The 19,189-nt window shown below is 35.1% G+C and overlaps 1 protein-coding gene across 1 annotated transcript; it reads left to right on the top strand.

Annotated features, from left to right (window-relative positions):
- The first annotated feature begins 18,119 nt into the window (after positions 1-18,119).
- LOC131631065 (zinc finger protein ZAT18-like) lies at positions 18,120-18,601 on the top strand. The gene has a single exon (XM_058901853.1). The coding sequence runs from the start codon at positions 18,144-18,146 to the stop codon at positions 18,531-18,533; it is 390 nt and encodes a 129-aa protein (XP_058757836.1). The 5' UTR covers positions 18,120-18,143; the 3' UTR covers positions 18,534-18,601.
- The last annotated feature ends 588 nt before the right edge of the window (positions 18,602-19,189 follow it).

Raw genomic sequence — 19,189 nt, 5'->3', positions numbered from 1 at the left:
AAATGATACTTCTATGGAAGCTGCAGATCAACATGTCATTCCTGTGGTTGAAAGTGGTGAAACTTCACTTGATGAACCTTCTCGTCTTGCAAGGACTCTAGAAGCAATTCAGAGGAGACAGGATGAGCAAAGTTCACTCAATGAGAAGTATGATGCTTTCATTGAGAGGCAAGAAGAACACAACAATGATGTCAAACAGATGCTGGCCAAGATCTTGTCAAGACTAGGGCCATCCTAGATTGAGTCTATGTTGTTTCTTTCTTTTCTTTGCATCTGTTTTGTTTCTGTGCATCTGATTTTTTCATCTTGTACTTCTGTACCCATTGGTTGAACCTTAATGAAATCATTTTCTTCCTCCATGTGTTCTGTTTTATTCATCTGAATCTTTTCTTTTTTTTGATGATATGACAAAAAAGGGGGAGAAAGATAAATGATAAATGATTTGATTTAATCTATCAGTTGCTGGGTAAAGGCTCCCACACATTCACTAACAAGAACTGCAAGTTCTATATGGTTTAAGTGTTTTGCAGGTACAAAGAAGTGAAGTGAATCTTCAAAGCAAACACTAGAAGCAAAACCATTGAAACTGAAGCAAGCTGAGTGCTGTCAAGCTTCAGAGATCAGAAGCAAGAAAGAAGAATGAATCAGAAGCACTGATAATAGAATTTGAATATCATTGTCTATCCTGTTCTGACAAAATTCTATTTGCCCTGATACACATAATGTTATGGCTCTGATACATTACTTGCTCTGATACATGTTTTTAGCCTAAAATGCTCTGATACATTTGGCTCTGATACATATCATGTATTTGAATATACATTTTATGTTCTAACTCGTTCATGCTGACTTTTGTCGTTTAGTTTTTGTTCTGTAACATTTCAGGATGTAGAGATGCTCAAATGATGCTCTAGTACATTCAACAATGTTCTGATACAAATCTAGCATGAAGTGATGTTAGTAGACATTCAAAGTTCTGAAGCTATCCGAGGGAAGCAGAAATCAGAAGATGTGAATGTTCTAAAAAGATCCAGAAATTCAAGTTCTGAAGCTGTCCTGAATGGAAGCAGAAGTCAGAAGCTGTGAATGTTCTGAAGATCAAAGAAATTCAAGTTCTGAAGCTGTCCTGAATGGAAGCAGAAGTCAGAAGCTGTGAATGTTCTGAAGATCAAAGAAATTCAAGTTCTGAAGCTGTCCAATGGAAGCAGAAGTCAGAAGCTATGGATTCTCTGAAGGCAGAAGCTCATATGATCGTCTCTACCGAAATAATCAGGGAAGTCTTTTATTAAAGTTCTTCGAGTATTTATTTCAGGGGGAGATTACTTATCTCAGGGGGAGATTGTTGATCTCAGGGGGAGACATATTCATATGCTTATGCTATAGCTGTGTAATTTGTCTTTTGCCGTCTACTCTTTCTGATCGCAAATTCATATCATTTATATATGTTTTTGTCATCATCAAAAAGGGGGAGATTGTTAGAACAAGATTTGTTCTTATCAATTATCTTAGTTTTGATGATAACAATAATATGAATTTTGCTTAAGATAATATGGTACTCTAATCCAATGCAATTTCCCTTTCAGGAAATATATATAAAGAGTACGCATAATTCAGCGCTCAGAAGATGTGTCTCAAATGGTTCAGCATGCAACATCAGAACATGGTCTGGCAAGACATCAGAAGATGGTCGAAGCAGAATCAGAACATGAGTCTATGGAAGCATCAGAAGAACATGAGATCAGAAGCACTGAAGATCAGAAGATGGTATCACGCTCAGAAGCACTTCAAGGTCAGAAGATCAGAAGATGCTGTGCACCAAGCTGTTTGACTCTGATGATATTCAAACGTCGTATTCATAAACATCAGATCAGAAGGAAGTACACGTGGCAGACTACGCTGACTGACAAAAGGAACGTTAAAGCTACTAAAGGCTACGTCAGTAGACACAGCGTGAACAAGGCTCGAGGTAGTTGACAAAAGCGTATAACATTAAATGCAAAGCTGTACGGAACACGCAAAGCATTAAATGCATTCAACGGTCATCTTCTCAACGCCTATAAATATGAAGTTCTGATGAGAAGCAAGGTTAACGATTCTGCACCAAAACAACTCATATCAAACTTGCTGAAACGCTGTTCAAATCTAAACTCAGAATCTTCATCTTCATCAAAGCTCACTACATTGCTGTTGTAATATCTTAGTGAGATTAAGCTTAAATTGTAAGAGAAATATCACAGTTGTGATTATCGCTTTTAAGAAGCATTTGTAAACTCTTGAATTGATTACATTAAGTTGTAAGGAACTAGAGTGATCAGTTGATCAGTATACTCTAGGAAGTCTTAGCAGTTAGCTGAGCAGGAAGTCTTGGCAGTTGGCTGAGCAGGAAGTCTTGGCAGTTGGCTGAGCAGAAAGTCTTAGGAGTGAACTAAGCCTAGAGTGATCGTGTTGATCAGTAGACTCTAGAAAAGTCTTAGGAGTGAACTAAGCAGTTGTTCCTGGAGTGATCAGGTTGTGATCAGAAGACTCTGGAAGACTTAGTTGCGGCTAAGTGGAAAACCATTGTAATCCGTGCAATTAGTGGATTAAATCCTCAGTTGAGGTAAATCATCTCTGCGGGGGTGGACTGGAGTAGCTTCGTTAACAGCGAACCAGGATAAAAATAATTGTGTATTTTATTTTTATCGCTCAAGATTTTAAGTCACACTTATTCAATCCCCCCCCTTTCTAAGTGTTTTTCTATCCTTCAACTAGTAGCTAAACAGCTCTTGCTGAGATTGGTGACCAATGCAACATGCCCCCAGTGATGGGCTAGCATTTCTGATTATTCAACTCATTCGAGAGATCCTATGAACCGTGATCAGATTGCCCCTAGATATCTGAATGCTTACTCAACAGAGTATTTCGACTGCTTTTGTGCCCCTGAGGGTGATCAGAATTTGAGATATTCTTGCTCGAACTCAACGGAGTTCTGAAGACAACTTGTCCCTTGAGAGGATTAAAATTTTCATCAGCAGCTCATGATGGAAGCTTTCCTGGTGTCAAATACTTGTTCATATGCAAATAATGTTTATTATGAGAAACATAATTCTAATGCAAAGTTCATGTTTGTCTTAAAGTTTAGAAGAAGAAATTTTTGAAAGGATGTTAAAACATCAATTTTTTTATGAAAGGTAGTGCGATACCAACTCAAGCGTTTAGCAAAAACTCCTAGGAGTCAGTTTACCGTATTCGCGTTTACTGTATGCTTTCGAATTAACCCTGCTTCAATTAGGACTTTTGTGGGTTGTAACGTGGCCAGGTTCACGGTTTTAGGAAAAAAAGATTTTTAGGCTCAAAATTGTATTGGTGCCCACCCCCTTCGTGATGTTCTCCAACCTAAGTTCAGTTAACTCGATGCGAGTATTCATCCTTCAAGAGGAGTTTGAGACGATTGAGGAATCAATTAGGTATTTGGACATGACAGTCACTTTACCTTTCATATTTTGTGTCTGATCACACGACTTGTTCTTTGAATTTATAGTCACACGACTTTGCCCTTTTGTTGAGGATCTCTTTTTTGTTTCCCTAACTTTTGCCAGGACAAATTCTTTTGAATTATGATTTTGACGTCCAGCGGGATGCCCTAATTTTTGCCTAAGTCACTTGTTTTCAACTTTGTTGACTTAGCGGGCTTTCTTTTCTTTTTTCTTTTTTTTTTTTTCATTTTTTCTCTTTTTTTTTTTTTGAAAAAGTTGTATGCGACGTCTTCAATTTATTATCATTGGAAATATTGTGACTGCCTCATTTCTTGGTTGACGAGGGATAGTCGTTGTTGTACCGTCATATTTTGACCTCCTATTGTGCGAGAGATGACCATTGCGGTCTCACCTTTTTCTCAACCTTTTGAAGGATAACCATTTTTGTTTCCTTAGATGCGAGCTCCTACTGAATTTTGAACACTCAATCAAGTTAACTGAACACTACCCTGCCCCTAGGTTAAATGTGGGGGTTTTTCGTATAGAAAAGAAACTCCTACTTCAAGGCTCAAATGGGTTGACAAGGGATTAACTTCCTTATATCTCCAGTGTTTGGATTTGAAACAATGCCTGTACATCATCAACAAGGTTTTACTCGAAAGCACACCATTTAAGATTATGGGTATTATGTGTTCGTCATTCTCCCTTCAGAGTCATCATGCTTTATCACTGAGAGTTTGGTATCACAAGCAAATAAAAACATATTAGAGCGAGAGCGAATGAATTTTTTCAAGACAAACATATCCAATGCATCGTCATTATAGTTCAAAAACAAACAAGTATTGCATATAGACAGTATTGAACAAGAACAAGAAAGATTACGCATGAAAATGCATGAGAAATTACGAATTGCCAACATTGAGGAGATTTTCTCCGTATGGACTTATTGATTCAGAAGGTCCATTGAGTCGAAGGAGAACTTCAAATCTGGCCTGCAGGTGTGAGTATGATAGCCTTTGCATCAATCAGGTCTTGTACCTTATCTCGAACTGGTTGGCAATTATTGATCGACTGACCAAGTGCCCAAGAGAGGAAACCAAACCAAGCGTTCGTATCTGAACTTGTAGATTACTTCTAGAGAGAGGATTCTGATGAAGCCACACATGAGTTGTGAGTATCCAGCTTTAGGGATTTGAGGAAGAAGATGAGAAACCCGTTGTCTGGAAACCTGTTATACAATGATATGTATGTAAATGCTTATGCAATGTTTTCAAGGATCTTTATGGACTTTATTTTGCAACATTGAAATGTAGTTGCAGCTTTGTTGAAGAACTTTGACTTCCATCTTTGAACGTCCTTTTTTATGAATCAAGCTCACCATATCCAGTGGGTCATAGCCTCTGATTCGGGATACTCATTTCTGAGTTTGAAAGTGTATGGCTAGAAGAAAATAAATCCTCTTGCCCCTTGATAGATACTGAGCCTTTGAATCGAAAGCTATGTGGCTAGAGGAAAATAAATCCCCTAGCCCCTTGATGAGAGTTCAGTCCTTGATAAGAGCACCTGAAATTGTGCGCCCTAAATTCCTAAGATCCTTGAAAGGGTTAGTTAAATCATGTTATGCGTATGATGTCATGATGTCATGATGTTATGCAATGCATCAGGCACAACGTAAGATAGTAAGGACGAGTGAGTCCCACAAGAAAAACCTGCATGAAAACCGAAGGGTTAGTGGAAAGCACAGACAAGTCACGCAAGTGTCCTTAGTTGCGTGAAGTTCGTAGGTAAGTACCCTCCCCACTGAAGTTAAGTTGGTTCAACCTGTCTTAGAATAGTAACCGGGTTCTATGGTGCTCATATCCTTGATCTTTCTCGCGGGCATTGTCTCAACATGGCACTCGATCGGCCAGCCAAAAGCATCCCTAGAGTCCAATCTCAATGAGTGTAGCATCGAGTATCAACCGGCTTCAGTCAGGAATCCAAAGCCAGCTATCTCGCTACTTCCTATAGGCCAAAGTCAAGTTCAACTAGGGTTCTAAGGGCGAATCAGTGCTTATGACACCACGCGGTAGCCAAATGTCTCCTCGATCATATTCAAGGGCCATCAGGACAAACCAAAGCGTCGCACTAACGGTGGCCACCAGTTCAACCATAACGATACATGTCGTACAGCCTCCCTGGTCTCATGCCACATACTTAAGGTATACTAGATTCGGGTGTAGGACCTTTCACACAATAACAAACCCAAGCAATTCCCTTAAAAATAAAGCATACAAACAAACAATTAAAAACATTTATAATGAACTAAGCCCTAAGATAAACCCCTCTTAAAGAGTCCCCAGCAGAGTCGCCAGTTCTGTAACTCGGTGAACTGACTTTTATTTTTAATATGCAACAATGTTGCGGTGAGCATGAGTCGCCACCGACTTTTATTTTGTCCAATTTTAGGAAAGGTAAAAAGTACAGAAAAAGACCTTTTGAAAAGAAAACGGGCTCGGGGGGTAAGTTATGAAAAGGGAAGGTGCAAGCACCCTTTTCATCCGTAGTTATCTACGGGCTCTTAACTTGCTTAGCTCATGTTTGTTTGTTTGTTTTGAAAGGAGCATAAGGACTTTAGCGTAAATGCGTAGCCTTAGTTTTTTGAAATAGTATTGAAAAGATATTTTTATTGAGCTAGGCAGTTTAAGAGCACTACCCTAATTGATTGGTCTTTTTCTGTAATTTTTAAAGTTCCCAGGACTATCCATACTATATAGAAGTAGGTAGTCCTTGTTTTATTGGACATGCGGGTCATTGAAGGGTCATCGAGGTCGTTTGAAGGCAACAGGTAGAGGTACCTTTAGCTATATTCGAAGGGACAATCATTGCTTCGTAGGAAACCGTTTGAGGGACTAGATCATATTACCGAGGCAACATCGTGGGTCATTGAGGGACTTATGATCTTTACAATGATTTTAAATCGAGGGACTTTGCTAAAGGATACCTCTACATTCGAGGGACACGACCTTATTTCGAAAGGCAACCAAAAGGGGCGTACCCTAAGGGTGAGTGAGTGCACGTGTGTTGGATTCGATTATAATTTATCTTGTATTTTTTTGTGATCTATCGTTTCTTTTATCTTGCCATACACGTCTTGATTTAAACATACATTTAACACAATATAAAAATACAGAAATTGAACATGCGGGAAAGTAAAGAGGTTCACTATAATATTTACATTTGACCTATATACATTCTAGTAATAAAATAAAAATCGATAAATTAAACAATCACGCGTCGTACAAGGGATTTGAGATGAGAGAAGAAATCGGGAGGAAACTAGTGGTTAATTAAATTAAATTACTTGATTAATTCCTAAGTTAAAAATTAATAATTAAATTCTAAATAAAAGGTTATGTTTAAAATTATCAAAACCTAATTAGTTCTAATTATCTTTAATGGTGATGACTAATTAAATTAAATTATGTAATTAACCTAATATATATATTTTTACTAATTAATTAAAAAAAACATGTGAAATAGGTTAGAAGGTGGAAATAAGTGGGAAAATCAGAACAGAAAATAGGGATCAAAAAACGCCCTCAGACCAGACTCGAACTGGGGTCATGGGGTTTGCAAATGCTGCGTTTGCCATTTGTGCTGCATGCTGTAATTTGTTAGTTCAACCAAACAAATAAAATAAATATAAAGAACAAAAATAAATGGTTGAGTCAAAAGCACAATCTGCGTGGGACCCTGGACGGTTGATCGTCCAATGAGATGAAGAGGGAGAGTTTTGAATTGCTGACTCTCCAATCACAGCACAGCGTGTGGGTCAAAGAGGTACCAAGACCGGCCACGTCACCATCTTCCCCAACCATCAAACCTGTAGAAAATTAAACACCAAATCGCTACCATATTTGCTACGGTTTGGCTGCGTTTTGGTCGTAGCAACACCTGCGAAATCGAAACATGCGAAAAAACGGTCCCAATAATAATTAAAACAGTCCAGATTGCCTAATTAACATACTATGAGTTCAATGGCACAATTATTTTGGATCGAAATAGCTTGCACGCATGAAAACGAGAGCTTTTGTTTTTGGTGCCCTAACAATGGTGGATTTCATCTTACACGTCATGGTTCCTTTGCAACGGTTTAGACCTTCTCTAAATCAAACAAGTAACTCAAATATGCCATTAGATTCGATTAGAAATCACTAAATCATCACAAACGAAAATTAACATATGCATGCAAAAGTATGAACATGGTGCAATAGTGATACGTGTTATGGGGACTCAACCATGGTCCATTCTCGTTCTATATTACCCGGAAATATGTTTGGAAGAGTCGTTTGACCTTTAATGATGCTGCAAATAGGAATCCGAAAGTTCAAGCTTTCTTGAGTTTTTTCTTGCGAGTTTGGAATGCTTCTTGGGGCTAGGGTTTTTTGTGTGAGAGAGATGTACGTGGGAGTGGAGAGTATAGAATCGGCCAGTTTGTGGTCAATAAGGGTTAGAGAGGTGTCTCTATTTGTATTAAAATTTTAGGTTAAATTAAAATAGAAATTAGTTAAGACAAAATCAGTAATTAAATAACTAAATTAAACATTAAAATATTTGTTTTCATTTTTTTTTCTAAAAATAGGAAAATCAAATCAAAACTTTAACGTAAACTTGAATTTGAATAAAAAACTACCATATATACTTTTTATGATTTTTGGACTAAAAATGCATAAAAAATTGAGAAAAGTAAAAAATAAATATTTTTTAAAATACTTAATTAAATAATACGAAAATCAAAATTAAATGATTAAAAAAACATATTTTTGTGATTTTTTGAATAAAAAGTGAAATAAAGTTAGAAATAAATTCAAGAAGCAAATAAAAGAAAAAAATGTTAAAAGTGAGGTTCGAACCCGAAACCTCTCACTCTTGTACCTCTTACCCTCAAAGCCTTACCAATCGTGTCATGTCACTTAATCGAAATAAAATGACATTTGTAATTATATGAGGGCAAATTTTGGGGTATGACACACACACCCCTTCCTAATTATTAACATTATATAACAGTAAATCAACTTATAGATCCCATTATAGGTAATTGGAATGAACCACTTGTTAGATCTCTCTTTGTGCATAGAGATGTCAATGAAATTTTAAAGATCCCTCTTTTGAGATTAAATAAGGAAGATGGCATCATAGGGAGGTTTGATAGTACATATGAGTATACTGTCAGAAGTGGCTATAGAGGGTGTGCAAAGTGTGTGGTCAATAAAGATGATTTAAAAGTCCCGAGTAACTGGAAGCGATTGTGGAATCTATCTATCCCACCAGAATCAAAACTTTTGTGTGGAGACTAGGAAGAAATTTCCTTCCACATCGAGATAATCTCCGAAAAAAGGCGTAGATGATCCTTCCTCTTGTATTTGTTGTGATCGAGATACTGAGAATTCTTAGCATATTTTCCTCGTTTGCTCTGATAGTGTATGATGTTGGCAGAAAGTTTCTTTGTGGTTTCCCTTATATAACATGCTACTCTCAGCTAAAGGCTTTTATGATATTTTTTGCAGGTTTTAAGTCATTTTAATGATTATCAGATATTCGTGTTCTCTATGATAACATAGAGTATTTGACAAAAGAGGAATCTAAAGATTTGGGATGACAAATATGATTATGTTGAAAGCGTGATTAATCGAGCAACGAATATGCTTAGCTCATGGTGACATGCTCAGAAGAATCAAATGACTCAAACCAGGTTAAATCCTTCATCAAGTATTCATTGGGAACCTCCCCCCTCTGGTTCTTTCAAATATAATGTAGACGATGACACATTTCAACAACAAGTTTGCTCGAGTATTGTAATGTGTGTTCCAGATGGTAATGGTCGTTTTGTTAAGGCTAGAGAAAATTGGTGTCACATGATTCTTCAAGTAGTAGCGTGTGAAGCTTGGGATTTGTATAATGCGCTACAATGGATTGCGACAACATGTCTTACAAATGTCATTTTCGAGATAGCCTGTAAAAAAGTGGTATATGATATTCACCATGTAACTTAGATTAGGTCAGAATATGATTCTCTAATGGATAATTGTAGAGATATTCTAAAGAGGCACAACAATTTTAAAGTTGTTTTTACTAGGCGACAAGTTAATGATAGTGTTCATGATTTGGCAAGAGCATTTATCTCTTATGCTCATCGCAATGATTTTCATTATCCTCTCGAATGTATTATGAGTTTATTTGTTAGTAATATGAGTTAATTTTGTTTAAATTGTTTATAAAAAAACTCTTTATAATATACCATGTTGGTCTTTTTTTTCGTATGATTAACGACAAATTTATCAATTTTTTCCGTCACTAATTGGACGAATAACACTAACATAATATGCTTTGAAGAATTAATGATCAACATAAATTTTTTTTAGTTAAGAGACCAAAATGAACCTTAAAATTAACATACAAAACTAAATTAAAATAAAATTTAGCAAAAATATCAATTTCAAAATTTATATCAATCAAGTGAATTTCTTTACTTATTTAATTTTTTATTTTATTTGAGAATAGCAACGACTAAACTAAAACAAAACTCAGCGCAGTCAACAATATTTGAGATATGCATGATAATCAAATTAAAAGTATATTTGACCCAACTATTTTTCATATTTTGAATTATTATTATTATTATTTTATATAAAAATATTAGCGATAACTAAACTAAAATAAGATTCAGACTCTATTTGGTAAAAATAGCAGTTGATTGATAAGTTAGGTGATAGTTTATAGTTTATAAGTGATGGATGATTGATAGTTTATAGCTTATAGCTGGTGGGTGATGTCTTATAGCTGATAAGTTAACTGTATTGTTTGGTAAAATTAGCAGTTTAATTAGTTGATAAATTAAAATGACATAAAAAATATTTAATTTTAAATTATTTTATTCAAATTAAAATAAATTATAAAGAATATTTGCGAGTTTTAGTTAAAATAATAAGGACAAAAAAAGTGATAAGTTATAAGTTAAAATGCTATTTAAAATAGTGTATGAAAAATAAATTATAAGTTAGTAAAATAAGCTATAAACTCATGATAAAAATAGTCTTATCAAATAGATCTTTTATTATAAGCTATAAATTAAAAGGTTAATAGTCATTTACCCCCTGCCATATAGGCGAGTTTTGATTTACACCCCTTTAAAAAAAAGTTTTGGATTACTCCCCTATAATTTTTGGGCACCCCCTAAGCGTGTAAAAACCAGGGGGGTTAAATCAAAAAAATATATTTTACAGAGGGTAATTTTTCCTCTTAGGGGGCAAAAGACTTAGAACTTTAAAATTATAGGCAAAAATCCAAAACTTTTTTTAAAGGGGATAAATCAAAACTCGCCTATATGGCAGGGGTAAATGGCTATTAACTCTAAATTAAAAAAAAAAAGTCTTGTAAAATAGAACTTTAGTGTAATTATTGACTTTTAAATTAAAATAATAACTAAGTTAAAAATAAATTTAATACAATTACTTTTACTATTTTATTTACATTAAAAAACTACAATAATTAAACAAAAATTATCATGTATAATAAATGATTCTAATTAAATAGTGATATGTTATGAACAAAATAAGAGTAAAAATAAAAAAGTCTTATTAAGTCAACTCAATTGATAGCTATGCAGGAACATCAAATATAGAGTCGCAGGTTTATACCTATGACATTTCATTTGTTTATTTTTAAAGGACGAACTCACAATAAAATAAGAAAAGACCAATTTATTAAAATATTAACACATAAAATTTAAATGCACTTTTGATTTTGATATTAAAAATATTATTTTTTATTACAAAATTCAATACTTTTTGGTTCCCCTAATTTATTAGGTGGCACATTTGCTGGGTTTACATTTTTTTCCCTTATTTTTGGTCTTTATATAAATAAAAAAGTCAACATTTATAGTTTTTGGTTCCCCTAATTTATTAGGTGGCACATTTGTTGGGTTTATATTTATTTTGGTTCTCTAATATATTATTATTTATTATAAGTAAATTTATTACTAATATTTTGCAAATTTATATTATTATTACCTATTATTTAATGTAAGTAAATTTATTATTAATAATTTACAAAATTTAATTTTGTAGACTTCGAACTTCAGACCTTTCAAATTGAGAAATGAATACACAAGCTGGGCCACCATTTTTTTTTTAATATTAAGGAATTTTTTATTGTACCTATATAGGATGGAAAACACCCCAGAAAACTCTAAAATACCAATTGGATATGCATTTTCGAATGCACTCTTATCCCATTTTCAAATATTTCTGATATGCATATTCGAAAACATTCATATTTTGAACTACTTTTAGATATTTTGGATATGCATGTCCCAAAATGCCATGAAGCAGTTTCGGATATGCATATCCGAAATATGCTCTGATTCTTCATTTTTAGAAACAACAACATTATAATGTTACAATCGGAGCATTGTAGCAACTAAAATTAATACCCTCTATTATCCGACAAATATTTAATAAAAATAAAAAAAGACGTATATTATAGTAAAAAAAACGATATCATAATATATAAATAGTTGTTCTGATAAGTGCAAAACGTCAAAATATTACAACACCGTAAAAAAGTCATAAACAATACATAAATAGGCCAATACTACTGAATATGCCTAATGTGAACTCCCTGCGACCTCCTCTGCCTCCTATACGCCGCCGCACCGGACGCCTCACTGACCATCCTCTGTACTATGGCAATCGCCTCTGAACCGCACTGCTCAATAATCACTCTCTCCAATGCCTCCTGCTCAATCGAGGGTATCCGCTGGCATATCAACGGGAGATCAGTGACATGGTCATCCTCAGCCTGCTGGTTCTCCAAGAGCTCCTCGTGCGCTGGCCTAGGTAGATATCCTAGAGCATCGGGTGTCATGATAGGATGTGACACCTGATAAAACTATGTCATATACTCATCTACATAATATCAGCTTTAGGTGACCCGCATACGTCGATACTCCTCCGGGACTAGATGATGCGCCCAATCTTCAAATATAGCAGTGAGATCTCGGCGGGTAACGGTGTCGGGAGCAGGCTCAAATGGAGATCTTGATATCATTTGCACACACACAGAAATTGTCTCATGCACCGCTCCGGCAGATATCTGACCATGGTGTTGGCCCCACATGCCTATCATTCGGAATATAATGTGATACAGTCGAATGAGACCACATCACTGTAATCACTGAAGGGCGTCCACTGGATGTCATCGTGAGCAGTGCGATCAAAGTATACACGATATTGCCCCACTTTCTGATTCCCCCATGTGGAGGACATATCGTGCAACCCTAGGCGTGGCGTCAGTGCAAAAGGGATCAGGGTCGTAGTCGTGAATGCGGTGGAAGTAAGAGATAATCCAACTCTGAAACACAAATACGATAATATATTAAAAAGAAATGTGATATAATCAAATGTGATATAATGAAAAAGAAATGTACTGTGAGGAGTGTGCAGGAGCCATTCAGCTGTCTGTAGGGATGTCAATTACATCTGTTAATGGGGATCCCTGTGGGGAATATCTGTGCGGAGATCCGAAGTTGGGGATTTTTTTCCCCGTGGGGATGGGGATGGAGGGAAAAGTTCCCCCGATAACACTTTGGGGCGGGGATTGGGAAAGTATCCTCCGTCCCCGTGGATTCCCCGACTCCGAAGATATATGTTAATTTGTATATTTTATATATTATATAATTATATAATTTTACAATGTATTAGAAAATGAAGAGTCATTAGAAGTTATAGATTTTTCACACATAATCAACCACTTGCGCTGGACGACATCGGTATTGTGGTAGTAAATTAGTGGAAGCACGGTAGCAAGAAGTTATGTTACTATTTATTTATTTTTACATAAAAAATATTAGCAACATCAAGTTCTTTTTCTTTTTTTATTTATTATTGATGCAAGATGTATTTTGATTTTTTTTATAAAATAAAGATGCAAATATATGTGTTTTAAAAAATACGGAAAAAAAAACAAAATACTAGTGTCATAGTTTTGATCAAAAAGTGTAGAAATTTTCTTAAAATTCGATCTCCGTGGATATCCGTGGGGATCTGTGGGGATGGGGATGGAGGGAAATATTCCCCCGTGGCGGGGATTGGGGATGGGGATGGAGACTAAATTTGGGGGCGGGGTGGGGAGTGGAGAAGCATCCTCCGAACAATATCTGCCCCGTTGACATCCCTAGCTGTCTGGTCCTCCAGTTGGAGGCTTCATTCAGCTTTTGGTATATGTATACCAGAATGGCGACCCCCCAGTTCCACTCGTGAACTGTAGTCAGATCAATAAAGTACCAAAGATAAGTCATCTCTGTAACACCCTTCTAAACCCCCGCGGCAATTAAAATAAAAATCAGAGTAAACATAAAGCAAGGGTGCCACAATTTATAAAATAATGAAAACCATAAGTCGTTCGTCATGCTTTATTAGGAACGATTCAATAAATTATCAAAATGCATCATCGACACAACGGAATTTCATTCAACAAGTATCGTAAGACATCACTAAAACATAAACCAAACGATACATAATCCAAAACAATAAAATAGAGTGTCATAAGTAACTCTTAAGTCTATCGTTCCCCAGTGTTACAAATCAGAGCATGACTCGACACTGACTACAGACTAGCCTATGAGCTATCCTCACCAAATCAAGATGCCGCTACTCCTTAATCTGAAAATATCAACATGTAAGGGTGAGTCTCATTCGAATTAACAAGTATTATACAGTCATAAGTAATAAAACATCATAGCATTATCATTCACCCAATCACAACATGTATTCAGATTTTATAACAACTAATCAAGCACCAAAATCAAATACATCACCAAGTATAATACACAGTCATTGATCATACTATATTATCATGCACATGAATGACACTATGCATGTGGTACCATACATGGGCTAAACCCATCCAACTGATCTTTCATCATCTAGATACAGTCCAACCGGCACAAATTCCGCACAATGGGAATTATGCCCACCATCTGATCCACAACATCACCGGGATCCATCACCAAAAATGCATATGAATGAATGTACACATATGTCATACTTATAACATCACCGATCCGATGCTTCGCATCGTCTCATTACAACTCACCGTCTCATCGCCAACAAGCATGCACATGTATTAACAATCATTCAATCATATCGCATATAATCATGTCAAAACACCACCCAATTAAATAAAATTCAAGTGGCTACACCACCACAACAATACATTGTTACATTCACACATATATGTACACAATGATATAGTCCATTAATTAAATTAAATCACCATTTAAAATAAACTAGGGCCACTGCCCATTTCATCAATTCATCAAATAAATCTTTCAATTAGCTTCGCAACGCTCAAAATGGCGCTCAAAACGGATGTACGGTTTGAAAGTTATGCCCCTCAGAAAATTTGTCAAAAATTGGAAGCTATGCGTCGACGCAAACCCCCTTCATGTCGACGCATTGGATTTTCTGTCCCCCTCGGGTATGCGCACGCTGATTCTATAGGTCGACGCATGCTGTCACCCAGGTCGACGCAAACTGATACTTAGGTCGACGCATCTGACGCTTAGGTCGAGGCATTCTTCGCAGATGTAGAATTTTTCTGCGATTTTAACATATTTCTTCTCCCAATCTCATCCAAACCGCACCAAAACAGTCTCATACCAAAAACATCATCAGATAACATATTATAATACAAATATAACACGTTTTAGAAGTCATTTAACACCAAACCATTCATCAAGTTCATCAATTGCATCAAATCAACATAAACAACCTAAATTCCCCAAAACCCCAAAAATCAAAACATGCAATCGAACCAAACAACAATCCTAATCAGTTCACTACCCCTGATTATATAATAATCACTAACCCGAAGAGTCCCCCCTTACCTCTTGAGTCGAATCTTTGAAGGTCCTCTTCTTCCTCTTCTTCTCCTTTTCACGTATCTTCTCTTTTTCTCAGACTTTCTCTTTTGCTTCTAATTTCCTTCATTTCCAATTTCCTTATTTTATGAAAAATAGAAAATATCTCAATAAGGCTTACATAGTTAACACCTCCCTTTTGCTAACCACTACACTAAGCCAAATTGTCTATTTCTACAATATTCTTCAATAATTTACCAAAAATGCCATTTAATCCAATTAAATAATCTATAATCCAATTAAATTAAATAATGGAAAATATGGGGTGTTACAATGTCCATGTAGGTTTCACTTTTGTCCACAAAGAGGGAAGTGCCAACCAAAAAACATGAACCAACACCGCAAAGCACAACAACAGTGGCACTAAACAAAAACCCCATCATCCTTCTCTTGGGACTCCGTTGCCGCCACCAAGTGGTTCACATAAAGCTCTTTCAGGATGGAGAATCGGATATGCGCCTCATTAGTTACTCTGCACTGATAATCTGCCATATTTGGGTCCATACCCAGATAATTTACCATCCACTCTATGGCCTAAACCCTCTGTATCCGGGAATGGTTCAAAAACCTCCATCTGATCGACAGGTGGATGAGACAGGCAACATCATAGAGGGTGATCGTTAACTCCTTAACAGGAAAGTGGAAAGACGAGGTTTCCTTGTGCCACCTTTCAGCAAATTCCCCTTGCATGTTGTGGCTTATGGTACTATATTCGGTCATGAATAACCCAAAAAGTCCAGAACCAGCTACAACATCATTAAACCACTGAGCTTGCAGTTTAAATAGATCAAATATTTTCCGCGAATGATTCACGGATTTTATGGTAGGTCGTTCCTGTCACAACAAAAAAACAACAATGCTAATTAAACCGCATAAATTCATTTGAAATATTTGTAATTAAAATGGTTAAATTAGAAAGTGCACAAACAAAAACAACCTCGCCGCCCCAAATACGTCGAGCGGCATGGTCATGGTAGTAAATCAAGAGGGATGTACCAGAAGGCCCTCCTGGGAAGCCGCCATCCTATGCGTCCTGAGCATCGTTGTGCTCATGGTGAACCTCACATACCTTCTCTTCCTCCTCCTCCCGACTAACCTCACTAGAGGAAGACGTCTGAGACAACCGACTCTTCGGTGCAAATGATATCCTTTAGACGCGTCATCCATTTGGACTTGGACTCGGACTCGACCCCGTCCCATAGTCACTCCTTGTTGCGCGGCTCTCTCGCGCCGAGCCGATGTTGTTTGTGTCTACCTCTCTTGTCTAAGTCGTGCGGTCGGTACTTTATTATCTGTCATTTTCCTGAAAAAATGCCACTGGTAAGCGTATGAAGAAAACAAAATTGAAAATTAAAAAAAAAAACAACTCAGACCAAATTTCGGAAGTGCATATCCGAAACTGGTCAGTGTTGATTTCGAAAATGCATTTCCAAAATTACACGCGAACAACCATTTTTGGCAAGGTTCCATTTCTTGCCCTAACTCAACCAAAATCCCATTTTTTGCATCTAAAACATATCATTGAACTACAACGTCATTCAACCTACAATATTATCCTAATTTCTAACAACAAAAACAACATTTTGAATGATCTATAGTTGGAGATTGTTGAAACTTACGGTTTATTGAAGCTTTTAGTGTAAAGGTAATAGAGCTTTAAGACTTGAATGGAAGTTGAGTTGAAGTTGTATGCTTTGAAATGCGTAGAATGGAACACTTGAAAATGAGTTTGAAGTTGATTTTTGTGTATTCTAAAAACTGAAGGGGATGACTGTTTGCGTTTCGAAGATGCATACCCGAAAACACCCTTTATGATTAAAAATAAGTGTTTTGGAATATCTCTAAAATATATGGCTATTTTGAAATTTTCACTGCGGGTCTACGAATATTATATATATATATATATATATATATATATATATATATATATATATATATATATATATATATATATATATATATATATATATATATATATATATATATATATATATATATATATATATATGGGTGCAATGAGAAATTTCTTAATATTATGCAACTATCAAGTATTAATAAAGACTCTGAATTGAAAAACTTTGTAACAATTGATTTAAATAAGTTTTATGAAAATAATTTAAAATAATAAAAATTATTTTCAAATAAATTCAAATATTAAAGATTAAAATATAACTAAAATTACGTTTTTTTAAAATAAAAATACATCTCAAAAATAATTTGTATAAAAAATATTCAAAATAACTTTAAATTTAAGTAATTTATATAAAATTTTGATACCTAAAAGAAATTATAACAAATTATTAAAATATCTAAAATAGTAGTATTTTATGAAGAAGAAAAATATTTAAACCAATTTTTTATAAAGTCTTTTTTAAAAGAAAAATCATTATAAAACAATTTTCAAAAAAATTTATAAAAATCAATTTAAAAAAATCTGAATGGCTTATAATAGTAGACAGAGAGAAACAAAATGGGCCATGCATACGCGCTGAAGCAATCCCTATTCTTAGCTACTGATCCACACGTTATTATATAGTAACACTATCAATCTTAATTATTACTTAATCATTGTTCATTCCTTCACATGCAAAGGAAAAATAGCACGAAACATCCTTACATTCCCCACTTGAACTCTCTCTCAAACCTATATATACATATCTTAGTCCTAATTTCAGTTTCAAACAGTTTCACTCATTCAGTACACACTACTTGATTTGAAAACCATGAAGAGAGTAAGAAACAATGAAACTAGTGAGGTAGACATGGGTGGTGCTTTCAAGTGCAAGACATGTAGTAAAGAATTCCTTTCATTTCAAGCTCTTGGTGGACATAGGGCTAGCCACAATAAGCTTAAGCTAATTGGCAGAAACCAGAAGAAGTTGCATGTATGTTCTATTTGTGGGCTTCAATTTGCAACTGGACAAGCACTTGGAGGGCACATGAGAAAGCATAGAACAGGTCCAGGTCCAGTTCATGATTATGATCAAGATGAGGCCATGGCTAATAGTCCTAAAAGATTTCATTTCTTCTTGGATTTGAACTTGACACCCTATGAGAATGATCTAAAGTTGCTTAACTTCTTCTTTTTTGAGGCATTAAGTACCTTCACTTAATGATACTTGTTTTAAATTAGAGGTTTTTGTAAATTTTATTTGCTTTATTAGAGTATTTACTATGTTGAACCCGAAACCTCACAGTTATGTATGTGTGCGTTTATAGTGGTTATAGTGGTTATTGTGCGATGTCAGGATACATGTTATTGAATTAATATCGATAACTATTATAGTTTAAATAAATAATTTTAAATATATTTGTGTGAATGTTGTTGAGATTATGCTTTCTGTTTAAAATATAAGGTATCTAAGTTTGATATTTTGCAATCTCATTTGACAATTCAAAAGATATATTGTATCAAGATAATAAATAAATGTAATAGACTACTTATTTCTCACAAAAAAAATCAATATACCACTTATACCTAGTGTTTCTCAGAGACAGTGCCTTAAGAACATCAGGAATATGATTCCAAATGTACCAGCCCCAATATCACTAGAATAGTTGGAGTGTAATTCTAGGTCATCATCCTAATTGACAGAATTCTCGTTTAAATTAATTAACAAATCATACAGCTGTAACTTGTAAGACTTTCATCTTTATTAGATCAAAAGTGAAACATGAATATCATGTTTGATCAAACACTTTGTTATATTGTTCTAGTGACTGTAAACCCTATAATATTTTTGCTGTTGTTGTTAGCATAACTATGGCT

This window comes from Vicia villosa, unplaced genomic scaffold, assembly GCF_029867415.1.
Source record: "Vicia villosa cultivar HV-30 ecotype Madison, WI unplaced genomic scaffold, Vvil1.0 ctg.000761F_1_1_3, whole genome shotgun sequence".
Lineage (NCBI taxonomy): Eukaryota > Viridiplantae > Streptophyta > Magnoliopsida > Fabales > Fabaceae > Vicia > Vicia villosa.
Note: the sequence above shows the minus strand (reverse complement) of the source record. Positions and strands in the feature narration are given on the sequence as shown.

Coding starts and splice junctions, on each gene's coding strand:
- LOC131631065 (XM_058901853.1), top strand. CDS start 18,144: ATGAAGAGAGTAAGAAACAATGAAACTAGTGAGGTAGACATGGGTGGT.